Source organism: Xiphophorus hellerii, chromosome 23 (genome assembly GCF_003331165.1).
Source record: "Xiphophorus hellerii strain 12219 chromosome 23, Xiphophorus_hellerii-4.1, whole genome shotgun sequence".
NCBI lineage: Eukaryota > Metazoa > Chordata > Actinopteri > Cyprinodontiformes > Poeciliidae > Xiphophorus > Xiphophorus hellerii.
In genome coordinates, this window is record NC_045694.1 from 21,036,250 (window position 1) to 21,049,035 (window position 12,786).

The following is a 12,786-nucleotide window of genomic DNA, read 5'->3' on the forward strand; positions in this document are numbered from 1 at the left end:
GCGTGAATGCGTTCGGCGGCGCTCCCCGACGACTGTCCAAAAATCTGGTGCAGATCGGTCGATGCGTCGAGGAGATACGGCCCATGTATTAACTTAGGGGGCGCAGTGGAGTCAAATTACATCTCAAACCCGTCGGGCTCTTTAGAGGTGAACAAAGGTCAAACATATCCAGTTTGGCGCCAATCGGATGATCTATGCGTGAATAAGAGCCAAACGTATGCATATGGCGAGGGACTGATGTTCGCCGTTTGGCCACGCCCACACGGTTCAGCCAGAAGCGAGCATTGACAGAGCTCATCATCCGAATTACCTTGATTAGGTCAAGAGAGCCATAAACAGAGCTTTCCAAGGAAAAAAATAGCACTTCCGGTTCCGAGGGGGCGGGGCTTAGATGACGTCACAATGTGATGACGTAGGATCGACGGGCAAGCCTCCAGGATCACTCAGGCCAAGTTTGATGCAGCTCGGTCAAAATATGTGGAATGTAGAGGCAAACGTATACGAACGGCGTTGCCGCCATTGAAAACTCTTGGCACTTTAAAGCAAGCGAGACCAACTTCCTATCTGTCATCCAACACAGAATCACCTTGATTAGGTCAAGAGAGCCATAAACAGAGCTTTCCAAGGAAAAAAACGGCACTTCCGGTTCCGAGGGGGCGGGGCTTAGATGACGTCATAATGTGATGACGTAGGATTGACGGGCAAGCCTCCAGGATCACTCAGGCCAAGTTTGATGCAGCTCGGTCAAAATATGTGGAATGTAGAGGCAAACGTATACGAACGGCGTTGCCGCCATTGAAAACTCTTGGCACTTTAAAGCAAGCGAGACCAACTTCCTATCTGTCATCCAACACAGAATCACCTTGATTAGGTCAAGAGAGCCATAGATGAAAGTTTCCAAGGAAAAAAATAGCACTTCCTGTTGTGAGGGGGCGGGGCTTAGATGACGTCATAATATGATGACATAGCATTGTCAGGTATCACACCAGGATGAGTCAGGCCAAGTTTGGTGCAGCTCGGTCGAAACATGTGGAATCTAGAAGCAAACGTATGGCATCGGCGTTACAGGTCACTTCGCCATGCCGCCGCACCCAGCTGCTTCATCGCAGCCGGTCAGGGCTTGAATCCACAACACACCAACATGTCTTCTGTCTCTGGACACAGTTTCATGTTGATGAGGTCAAAGGGCTAAGAGAGCGACCGTTCACAGTAAAACATGACACTTCCTGTTCTCAGGGGGCGTGGCCTAAGTGATGTCATCATTTGACCATAGGGTATTGTAGGCCACCTGATGGCGATCAATCACTGAAAGTTTGGAGTCTCTGTGAGTTTTTGTGTTAGAAATACCAATTTTTCATTTTTTCCTGTGTATTACAAAATCGAAGAATTTCATCTGCAGGGCAATGCTGCCCTCTGGTGTCGAATTACTGAAATAATGAAACTATTTCAGTGGCCAGCAGAGGGCAGCATTGCCCTACAAACGACGAACATGTACTGTTTATTATGTAATTACACAGAAGATCTCTCTAATTCATTCTGAGGGGGCGGGGCTTAGATGACGTCATAATATGATGACATAGCATTGTCAGGCATCACAACAGCATCACTGAGGCCAAGTTTGGTGCAGCTCGGTCGAAACATGTGGAATCTAGAAGCAAACGTATGGCATCGGCGTTACAGGTCACTTCGCCACGCCGCCGCACCCAGCTGCTTCATCGCAGCCGGTCAGGGCTTGAATCCACAACACACCAACATGTCTTCTGTCTCTGGACACAGTTTCATGTTGATGAGGTCAAAGGGCTAAGATAGCGACCGTTCACAGTAAAACATGACATTTCCTGTTCTCAGGGGGCGTGGCCTAAGTGATGTCATCATTTCACCACAGGGTATTTTAGGACACCTATTGATGATCAATAAATGAAAGTTTGGTGTCTCTGTGAGTTTCTGTGCAGGATATATAAGAGTTTCGTGTTTCATGGCGAGTAGGTGAACTTTGACCCCTGGTAACCCCCCTTCAGCAATCTCAGACAGTCACCAATTTGATAACTTTAAATCAGACATGCCTTATGATCAGACTGACCGAGTTTGAAGCCGATCAATCGAAATCCCTAGGAGGAGTTCGATCAAATGCAAAGGCTGTAAACGTCAAAGTCGAGGTCCAAAATGGACCTTCAATACAAAATGGCCGACTTCCTGTTGGGTTTCGACCATGGCTCTAAGAGACTTTTTTGTACGTCCTGACAAGATACACATGTGTACCAAGTTTCGTAATTCTAGGTTAAAGCATGGCTTGGGGCTGTTCATTTAAAATACTCTAGGGGTCGCTATAGAGAAATTAGGCCACGCCCACCAAATTTTGTTATGAATTCCTGTCGGTGGGTGGATAAGGATCCATCCTAGTGAGTTTAGAGCAGCTGGGCCCGAAATTGTGGAATTCAGAGCCAAACGAAATTCGACTGCGTTCGCAACGCCGCCACGCCCACCTGCTATGTCAAAGCCGGTCGGGGTTGGAATGCTCAACACACCAACATGTCTTCTGTCTCTGGACACAGTTTCATGTTGATTAGGTCAAAGGGCTAAGATAGCGACCGTTCACAGTAAAACATGACACTTCCTGTTCTCAGGGGGCGTGGCCTAAGTGATGTCATCATTTGACCATAGGGTATTGTAGGGCACCCGATGACGATCAATCACTGAAAGTTTGGTCCCTCTATGTGTTTTTGTATAGGAAATATAAGAGTTTCGTGTTTCATGGCGAGTAGGTGAACTTTGACCCCTGCTAACCCCCCTTCAACATGCTCCAAAACTCACCAATTTGATAACTTTAAATCAGACATGCCTTATGATCAGACTGACCGAGTTTGAAGCCGATCAATCGAAATCCCTAGGAGGAGTTCGATCAAATACGAAGGCTGTAAACGTCAAAATCGAGGAAAAAAATGGACGTTCAATACAAAATGGCCGACTTTCTGTGATAGTTGGCTTATAACATTCAATGTAAGTTCTGAGTCTTTTGGTGAGCTCTACAAGTGTACCAAATTTCATGTCTCTATGATGAAGTACGTTCATACCATTGTGTCAACAGAAAATTGCTAGTTGCCGCCGTTGAGCAATTTTTTTTGCGATTTTTGCGACAACCTTAAAATTCAAAATTTTTAATTTTTCTAGTTGCGACCGCCAAGTTTGGTGAGTTTTTGAATATGATAAAGCCCCCAAAAAGGCACACGAAGAGGGGGGCAGAATAATAATAAAACAGTACAGATACAATAGGCCTTCGCAGCGCTTTGCTGCTCGGGCCTAATTAGTTGGTCCCAGAGGCTGAAGATAACTCCTAATTTTACAAGGGCTAAGACCAGAGTTTACTTATTCTCTCTTAAAACAACTCCAACACTCAAAGCAATACAGTGGTTTTAATTTAACATATTTATATATATATTTGTTGATGCTGTAAGTTATTTTAATATGTGGATTAGGTTGTTATTTTAACACAAGTGAATAATAATTTTTTACAGGAAACAGCGGTTGGTGTAGAGGAATATAATTATATTAATAGTTAAAAATTATGTTTGGTTGGTTATATTACATATTGGACGGGGTGCGCTTCCAGAAATCTTCCTGTGAGAAACATGATTTGAAAACAGGACATTCCAGGAGTCAAAATAAAGTAATACAGTGTGAATAGCAAAATATTATAGCAGTTTATATGAATCTTATCTTACTATTTAATCTGTCTTTTTTTCTGTAGGTAGTGACTTTGATCAAAATCACTTTTCCTGTTCCCATCAGCAATATAAACCTGACTACAGGTGTAAAGGTTCAAAAGGCTAAAAGAAGATATACGAATAAGAAATCTATCATGGACGACCCATGGATAAATCTGCAACAACTCTGTGAGACATCAATAAACTAGTAAAGCTGGTAACTGAGCTGCAGTTAGGTTTAGGGAGAAGCAAATAATTTATGACCTGGAAAAGGACAAATTACACCTGTAGCCCAAAGAAGATGCCTTAAGAGGTAGGTAAGATATGAATTACTCGCAATGCTTTGCTCAAAACTCCCTTTAAAATTTACAACTGTCCCTTTAACTGAGCGTTGCAGATTCCCATGAGAATAAAAAAAACATACCAAATAATCATTTCAAAGCAAAATCTCAAATGTTACTGAAATTTAATGACATAGAATAAGTAAACATGCAAACAATAAAAGTTTCACATTTTATTTGAGCAATTCAACAAACCCTACTGGTATTACACTAACATCATGTAACATCTCCAGGACTCATTTAAGTAAAAAGCAATGATTTCTAATGCATGTTTTACAACATCACCTCACTACAGTGGACAAACATTTTCAAATCAGCGACGGAAGAAAACGGATAGATGAGGTCATTTTAACAAAGTACCAATGAGACACCAGGATAACTGTGTTCCAAAATACATAAGGAAAACCTTGAGGTATTCGGACAAGGACTGAAAATTCAGGACAGAGTAATCAGTTGTTTTCTTGATTAAAAATCGATCAAACTCAAATAAAAAAATAAAATAAAAACAAACAAACATGCCGTGCAGATGAATTTTGACATAAACTCTTCGTGTGAAGGGACTCAGAGCCCAAAGTCAAAAAGCATCTGAGGACAAATTGTTTCAAAAACTGTTCTCAGTCAACAAAAAGAATCATTTTGTGTGAAGGGGAACAAAATTATGCCTGCTGGGGCCTGGCAACAAAATTGCACCCTCCGGTCTCTGCACCCCTGCGTCAAGGAAAATACACTACTTCCTGCTTATAACCCTGGGGTCAAAGCCTGAGCCAAGCCAGATCCCCCCTGACGACTTGTCTGGTTGGTAGACGGTGCAGCAATGAGTGTTGATGCCTGCGGGAGACAGGACTGTGGATCCCTGCCTGCAGTCTGACCATCTCCAGCGGCCTCAGAAGCTGATAAGGGTATGCCTTAATCATGTTTGCCCTTGCTTTTAGGCGTGCCTTCGTTCCAGGCGACGTAAACAAACAGAGCCAAGACCACATGCACGGCGAGCACGGCTACGATGGCCGCGTAGAAGTAGCTGTCGGAGCTCGACATCTTCATCGAACCTGAGAGGAGGAGGCAGTGGATTAATGCTAAAAAGGTTTAGTTATCTTAGTTCATTACAAAGAACGCATATGTGCATAAAATGTTACAAAGTTATGGCCAAAAGTTTGAAAATGTCACAGATTTTTTCTTCAAAATTCCTGAACAGCAAACTTTAGAATGGAGATTAGTGCGAAACAACAGAATGAAGTGGGTAAATAAAAGAAAAGATCTGTATATTCTTGTTTGCTCAATAAGAATTTTTATTGTTTCTTGCAAAGTAGAAAAGTCTGTCGTAAAATGACGCTCAGCAACATGCTTGAACACCCTTGATGTCCTGCAGCTCTGCCCTGGTGGTTGGATCGGTGTCAAAATCCACGCCCCCCATCCCCAAGTTATTCTGACTTTAGCCTTAAATCTGGAACTTCAAAATGTTTTTTGAGGTCTCATTTAGAGAAAAGTCAATTGATCTTCATTAGCAGATGTCGAAAAGAAGTGAGAAAAATGGGATTCCACTGTATATGTCATTTCTACAGTCAAATTTAATTTTAAATTAGCATAGCCCTGTTTAAATCCCTTATGTGTGGAAAATAAAACCAAACTTATGCCCTGAAAATAATATTTTTGCTACAAAAAAGTGATGCAGACTCAGGGTGCGCTTTCTTTTCTTTGTGCAGAAGTCCCTTCTTAGGATGTTACACAGACTCCCAGAAAGATGAATAATAAGCTTAGATATTTTCAGTTTTTCTTGCTTGCTCTCATTCATTTTATTTACCACATTGTTGTTTTAGGTGTCACTAATTGCATTTATGCTGTTATTCTATAACAGCATAGTGCTTAATAAATTAATATATTAGTGTGCGTAACAGCTGAAACCGGATATTCACATTCACTATAGAAAAAGGGAATTATTGTGTGTGACCAAATCACACACATTTTCCACAAATGACCACATGACTGCTGGAGACAGGCAGCAGAACCCCTGGCGATCCCGCGAGGATGAGCGTGTTTAGATAACGGATGGAGAATCCATCACACCCTGAATGGCCAGTGTGTTTGTATCCACGTGTAGTTGTTTAAAAACATTAATGTGACATATTCAGGCATTTAAAACAATTGTATCCGAGGATAAACCAGACTTGTGGTGGTCTGCAGTTATCTTGTCAATGTTGGCTTGATTTTTTCCCATGTCGCCACATAATGATGAAGTATGTGTAAGGTGTTACCCCATTGGACAGTCTCTTGTTCTTGACTTGCTGCTAATAGTTGCTGAATGTTCCTACTGTGGGACAATAAAGCATATTCTTATTCCATCCTAAAATCTATCCAGAGATTCATTTCTTTTAAACTCAAATCTTTTTAAGTGGATAAATACAAAGCTTACAGTGCAATGTCTCCATTATCTGGGCTTTCCTGGTTTATTTAAAAGTATTGTCATCATCTTACTGTATGCAAAGTTCAGAATGTTGAGGAAGCAACAAAAAAAATTGCACTGCACTGCAATTGTGCTGACACTTAGCAAATAGAGATCATTTTGACAATCATAACTGACCTGGAACAGGAAAGCTTTAATCTGATGGAATATCAGACAGTGAGAAAAAATTATGGCTTTTTATTCAGTGTATGAAAACAGCTGGTATAAACTGAAGCTACCTTTGTATTAACACAAGATATAAGAGCATCAAAAATGGTTCACACAACATTTCTAAAAATGTCAAATATACTTAAATATAAATATCTCAAGATTCAGTCTATTTATTGGCAGTACTTACTGTCTATTGTGTCTTATTTCATCTAGATTACGCCACTGCTTCATCATAGTAGTTACTTTTATATGCATTAAAGTAACACAGTGATACTGTGGATTTATGGAAAGGGCCTGCCCCCAAAAAAGGCATCAAACAATATGCAAAAAGACACTCTGCAGAAGTCTTGTTGTTTTCATCCAAATTGCTGAATAATACACAAACTGAACACAGAAAAAGTGGCGACAAAACTAATGAATTTTACCCTCAAAGATGTAAGCCTTGGTTGCGAAATACAATCCAATGGGCAGCGTCACCATGAGGATCGTGAAGAACAGCAGAGTCTTCAGGGCAGAGACCAAGGAGCCTTCATTTCTGCAGGAGCAAAAGTTCACATTATCCAACAGAAGCGAACACAGCCGAGCTACTGTTAGATTTAGCACCGCTGCTACTGATGTGGCTTTGTCCTTCGGCCTTGGATAATGCTGCGCTGCAGGATTTACGACACATCTAACAGGGAGCTCTGCTACGCACATCCCCCACGCTGCCTGCCTGTTCACTAAAGGCTGCTTCCTCACCCTCTAAAATACGGTGGAGGTCCAGCAGACGAGTCTGACGATGCTCGGACGGAGCTGTCCATCTCTGCGTCGATAAGAAGAGAGAAAAAGGTGGAAACGGGGGAGAATTTAAGCCGCTCCTTGGTGTTTTACTCTCGTTCGTGTTGTTATGAATCCCCTTTTTCCGGCATAAGTCACGAGACCGTGACGTCGCTTAGATTTGTCATCAACAAGTCTCGCGAGATCAGACTCTCGCGTAGACATAAAATCTGTATGAGCGCAAATTTATGACTCTGGCCTACGGTTCCCAGAATAAGAAGAGTGCAGCTAATATGTTTTGACATTTTCTTTTAAAATTCACCCCAGGAAACTTCCTGTATGCTTTATATCTAGAATCTGGAGAATAAGGCTTTTCATTCTTCTTTCAATAGAAGACGTTAATAACGTTAATCACCTTGAAATAAAAAGCTGGGCTTGAATTGGCTTGCAGACTTTTATCTTTCACCAAATGGGCAAAATGTATACAAAAATACAGCCCAGTCCTGGTTATCATTACTTTTAATTTGTTATGAATGTAGTATTTTGTAAAATCTCTAGAAAATTCTAAATATACACAGATGTATGAGCATATATTGGAGTTATGTCTGAAGTCACATATTTAAAAGTAAGAGAACAAATTTGTGGATGAAGCTACTCTGGTCAGAAAAAAGCTGGAGCTTTTATTGCATTGTTTGATAGGATCAAATGGAATTTATGTGTGATTAAATTAAAATGAGTTTTTTTGCAATGTCTGTCGAGATGGCGTGTTGTAAATTGGTGCTATATAAATGAATTGAATTGAACTTAATGTAATTCATTTGAAAGTAGAATTTATTAATATCTTGCAAAAAATTGTAAGACAATTTTTTTATCTTACAATGGAAAAAATGAGATATTTTTTCCAGTTTTTAATGGAGAACTACACAGACTCCAGCTTATTAGAAATTTAATAGAATATAACTCAATATAGTGTGACGACTTACATAGTTAGCTCCACTTTAATTTTGCAATTGAACATGTTTGTTGTCCTTGCATGCAGGAAAACACAAATGACACGCAAATCCCAAGAGCCAGGGTTTCTGGGCTAAAAATAAGCCCAAATCATCCTCCTTCCACAACTCTGTCTTTTAGGATAATATGTTTATGCTGGTGAAGTGTGTTTATTTTTCCTCAGACATGACTCTGGGCAATATAGGAAAAATGTCTCCACTTTTTTCCCTTGCTGTCCAAAGGAGTTTGTTTCAGGGGTCTTGTGGTTAGTTCCTATGCAAATTTAAAAAGCAAGCTGGGATTCTGTTATTTTTAGACTAGAGAGTTTGTTTTTGTGGGTGGGGTTCTCCTGAGTGGCTTTCCAAACATGCCATAACTTGATATATGTTCTTTCTCCTTTTTAAAGTCAAAGAAGGTCACATTTTATCTTTGTAACTAAGGATCTGTTCAGCCAGAGATATGCAGTATTTGCAGAAGTTTTTACATCCCTTGAACATTTTCACATTGTGTCAGGTCCCAGGTGTTTTTTTATTTTATTTAATTTTTTATAAAAGTTACATACTTCAGTCTTATCAATGCACTGGTGCAGATTTGGTATCCAGTCGGAGAAGCACCAGTGAAGTTGGCTGGTGTGTGACCTTGGAGGAGTTTAGGTTTCTGGCCTAATTGGCGAACAAAACTCAGACTTATTTGGAAATAACTTCATAACTTTTAACAAATTGATGAGCAGCAGTAGCTGCTTAACAAAATTACATATAGAAGCAATGGAAACAAATATATATAAGAAATATTCTGAAAATGTGACCCAAACTTAACTGAGTGATAAAAGAAAAACATTAGATCATCCTCATCAGAGAACATGCCAGTGCTCTTGCCGTACATGAATAATTTGGCCTTTCTTGCTGAGTTTCAGAAGTGAAGTCATTTAATCTGTTTCATGCGAGCTATGCGCTTCATGTCGGTGCACCGGCTACGTTTCAGGGCTGATGTCTCCCGAGCGGAGCCTCTCGGAGTGACCCTTTCTGCTCCAGTTGGCTTCACGCTCCGTACTCCGACGCTCAGCAGGTTGCCCAAAACGCACTTAATTCGAAAAGACTCTTTAAAGGGGCCAACCAAATGCAGGAGGAACAATTCATTGGGGTGTGTTCAAAATAATCATTTTGCTTTGTGAAGCAATTTCACTTGTGTGCAGTAATGTCAAAAAACGCCCAGAACATCACAGGCTCTGGAGACAGGAAGGGCTGTCACGGTGAATCATATCATTCTTCAGCCAGTTGCTGGATGAACAAACAGGAACAATCTGAAAAATAATTTTCTGCCCATTTTGTTCTCAACGATGATGCACGCTTGTAACCAGGAGACACAGCTTTCAACTCTTAACATCGCTTTCTGTGTTTATCTGGGGTTTGTAACTTAAACGCATCACGCCCCGTTCACCTCCATTCATTGTGAGTGGCAGAGTCGATCTTGACCTGCAAGAGATGCAGTGTGGGGTGACTAAATGTCGACATGCAGTTCGCAAAAAGTAACGGAAATGAGAAGTTGGAAATGTAGTCCCTGACCTGCAGCTGTGCAACACAGAGCTTTGTGTTTTACAGCTTGTTATTTCGTTATTTATTTATTTTTTCAAATAAAATCTCCTTTTGTTTTCTCTTTCAGCTTTAGAGGCCTATAATTTGCTTTGTTTCTGTTTCATTTCAGCTTTAACACAGCCTTTCATGGGTGGATTAGGCATTTACTACTCTGTTGATTTCTCTGACTCACATGAAATCAGTTTGGCTCTCTTTGTTTCAATAGTCAAATAAAGCCACCAATTCTGGTTTTTAATGTTACTAAAAGCACAGTGTTGTTTAATTTCCCTTGAAATTTAGCTAGAACCTATTATGTATCCTCATTGTTTTTGCAGCACCACATAGGAAAGGATGTTTTTTATGCACAATTGTCATGTGTTTTTTCTGATTTCATTTGGAGAGACAATAAAATCCTTACATATGGAATTTGGCTGTTTAATAATAGATTGTATTTCTTTTTTCTGATGTGTCTCAAAAGTCTTTAGGTAACACTTTGTTTGAAGGGGTGTGAATAAGACTGACATGACACCGTCATAAATATGACATAACACCTGTTATGAACATAAAGAAGTCTTTATGAACATTTATGACTGTTGTCATGAAGTGTCATTTGGTAAATAATGACACTTTTAATGCAAAGACGTCAATTAATAGTGCCATCTTTGCATTAAAGTGTCATTATTTACTAAATAATGCAAAGTTTGCACTTTTAATAGACTTCTAATGCAAATTTTAAAGACATTTTACATTAAAAGCATCATTATTTACAGAATGACACTTCATGCTAACAGTGACAAACATTCATAAAGACTTCTTCTAAAAGTATATCCATAATTACCTATATGTCAGATGTCATTCCAGGTTGTTTCCAAGTAGGTTTTAAATGTCATCTCCATGCTTCATGTGCAAGCAAACACAAAGGGAAAATTCTATAATATTATTTCTTATTTCTGAGGATTTTTTTTAATTACTTTTTTCAAAAATTTGTACTTTTGCCTCCTTGTTGCTTAAGTAATAATTTAAATTAAATCCCAGCTTAGTGCTGTTGGGAAATTCTCTCTCTGGTATAACTCCAACTACTCTGACATGCAAACGACTCTCATGAAAGAAGTTCCGCCAATCAAAAGAGCTGGGAATAATTGTAAAATAAATAATGACCCCTTCTCATAAACAGGTCATCTGCAACCATTCCAAACACAGAACTCATCATGGGATAGACTTTGATTATGTATTTTGTCTGAAGACAAAAACGTACATGGAAATAAATCAGACGGATTATTGCAGTGAACTTTGGGAATAAACCATAACTTACAACAGATGTAGCCAGATAGAGAGGCACATTCTTACCCAGTCATAAAGGGAGGAATTTTAATGGAATAGCTTGATAAAAAGAAACCCTTTGCATGGAATAAATTAGACGGTATTTTTACAAGGCCCATGCAAACATGTCCTTCGTATTTATCCTTCTAGTTATTCTCCTCTCGGCTTCCTAGAAGTTTTTCCACGGCTCTCTGGACTCCCCAGGTTATGCTGTTTGCTTCGTCACAAGTTGTGCATGCCAAACGCGGGACACTGTGCACTCCGCACCTGTTGTTTACCCACACAAGACTGTGACCTTCTGAAGATATTTCAAGTGTGGTAACCATGGGTCTGCTGCTGTTAATAGAGTTTCCATGAGAGGCTATAGCAGAGCTTACAATGCTTTAAGAATAGCTTACATTATTCATAGCTTTATGATCTACTGCTGGGAGAACCACTGTCAGACTGAAACGATTCTTGAAAGCACTCATTCATGAAAGTCAGTACTTTGGTCCTGCACTGTGGCGGTAACTCTGTTTGTCAGAGAAAGCATGTGCGCTGGAGGAATGGTTGGGTCTGGATGCAGATCGGAGCCCAATCAGAACAGGGATGGACGTATGATGAGTTTATTTGTAGGGAGCTGCTGCTTTGGCTCCAGAGGTTAGCTGGAGTTTGACAGGTCTTGTGATGTTTCCCAGAGAGTTAAAGAGTCAGTCAAAAATGAGTAGGGAAATTGTAGCATCACCTTGCTGAGTCGGATCTCTGGTCTCATTTGGTTTTAGATGAAGCCATTCTGGGTGTCTTTACTGTCAAATGTGTTTAGAAATTAAGTTAATAGGAAGAAAAAAGGTGTGAACAGCTAGTAAAGAGGAAACTGTGTGGTCCTTGGAGGGATGTTGATTGTTCAGTCAGGCAAACATATGTAACCCATCCCCCAAAATGCTGACTGGTCCTCAGCCTTTTATTTACTTATTTATTCATTTCTTTGCCAAAATAATCAAAGTTTGATGTTTTGTAACGAGCCTAATGCAGACAACCAGGTTTGATATGTTGGTCTTTTAACATTATTAGTTTCTCAGTATTTCAAGTGCTACTGGAGTCTTCACTCATGTGTAACATCTGTCTTTAATGCATCGTTCTTGTTTTGGGAATGTTGGTGCTCCAGATTTTTTTTTTTTGTTTGTTTTTGTTTAAAAGAGTCCAACAATTTTATAAAAAGTTTCTATATGAAGACTAAAACTGCTCAGCAGGGACTGCTTTCGATTCCCTTTGTTGATAATACAAATAATAAAACATCACTCACAACAAAGGAAATTGTGTTCACTAAAAAAATCAGAATCAGATGAACTTTTTCAGAGCAGGTCAGTTAGAAAAGGTTGGGCCAAAAATGTTTTGTGCATTTCTGTTAACCATCAGTTACTTTTTCCACATGCCCAATTTACATTTTCCTATTTAAAAATCATTTTATTTCATTTAGTTTACAATTTTAATACTGAGTTTACAGTTGGTATAAAAGAAAC

At 39.7% G+C, this 12,786-nt stretch overlaps 1 protein-coding gene across 1 annotated transcript; it reads right to left on the reverse strand.

Annotated features, from left to right (window-relative positions):
- Positions 1–4,150: 4,150 nt before the first annotated feature.
- Positions 4,151–7,577, reverse strand: vma21 (vacuolar ATPase assembly factor VMA21). The gene is made up of 3 exons (XM_032555308.1): positions 7,389–7,577; positions 7,076–7,185; positions 4,151–5,088 (listed from the first exon to the last, which is right to left on the reverse strand). Exons 1-3 carry the CDS (start codon positions 7,448–7,450, stop codon positions 4,949–4,951), a joined length of 312 nt encoding a protein of 103 aa, XP_032411199.1. The 5' UTR covers positions 7,451–7,577; the 3' UTR covers positions 4,151–4,948.
- Between the last annotated feature and the right edge of the window lie 5,209 nt (positions 7,578–12,786).

What these genes read in the sequence shown, in the direction of transcription:
- vma21 (XM_032555308.1), bottom strand. Translation starts at nt 7,450, where the DNA reads ATGGACAGCTCCGTCCGAGCATCGTCAGACTCGTCTGCTGGACCTCCA. An exon ending in CCTCCACCGTATTTTAGAGG is followed by an intron (nt 7,186 to 7,388) that starts GTGAGGAAGCAG and finishes TTGCTCCTGCAG; the next exon opens with AAATGAAGGCTCCTTGGTCT. An exon ending in CAAGGCTTACATCTTTGAGG is followed by an intron (nt 5,089 to 7,075) that starts GTAAAATTCATT and finishes TCCTCCTCTCAG; the next exon opens with GTTCGATGAAGATGTCGAGC.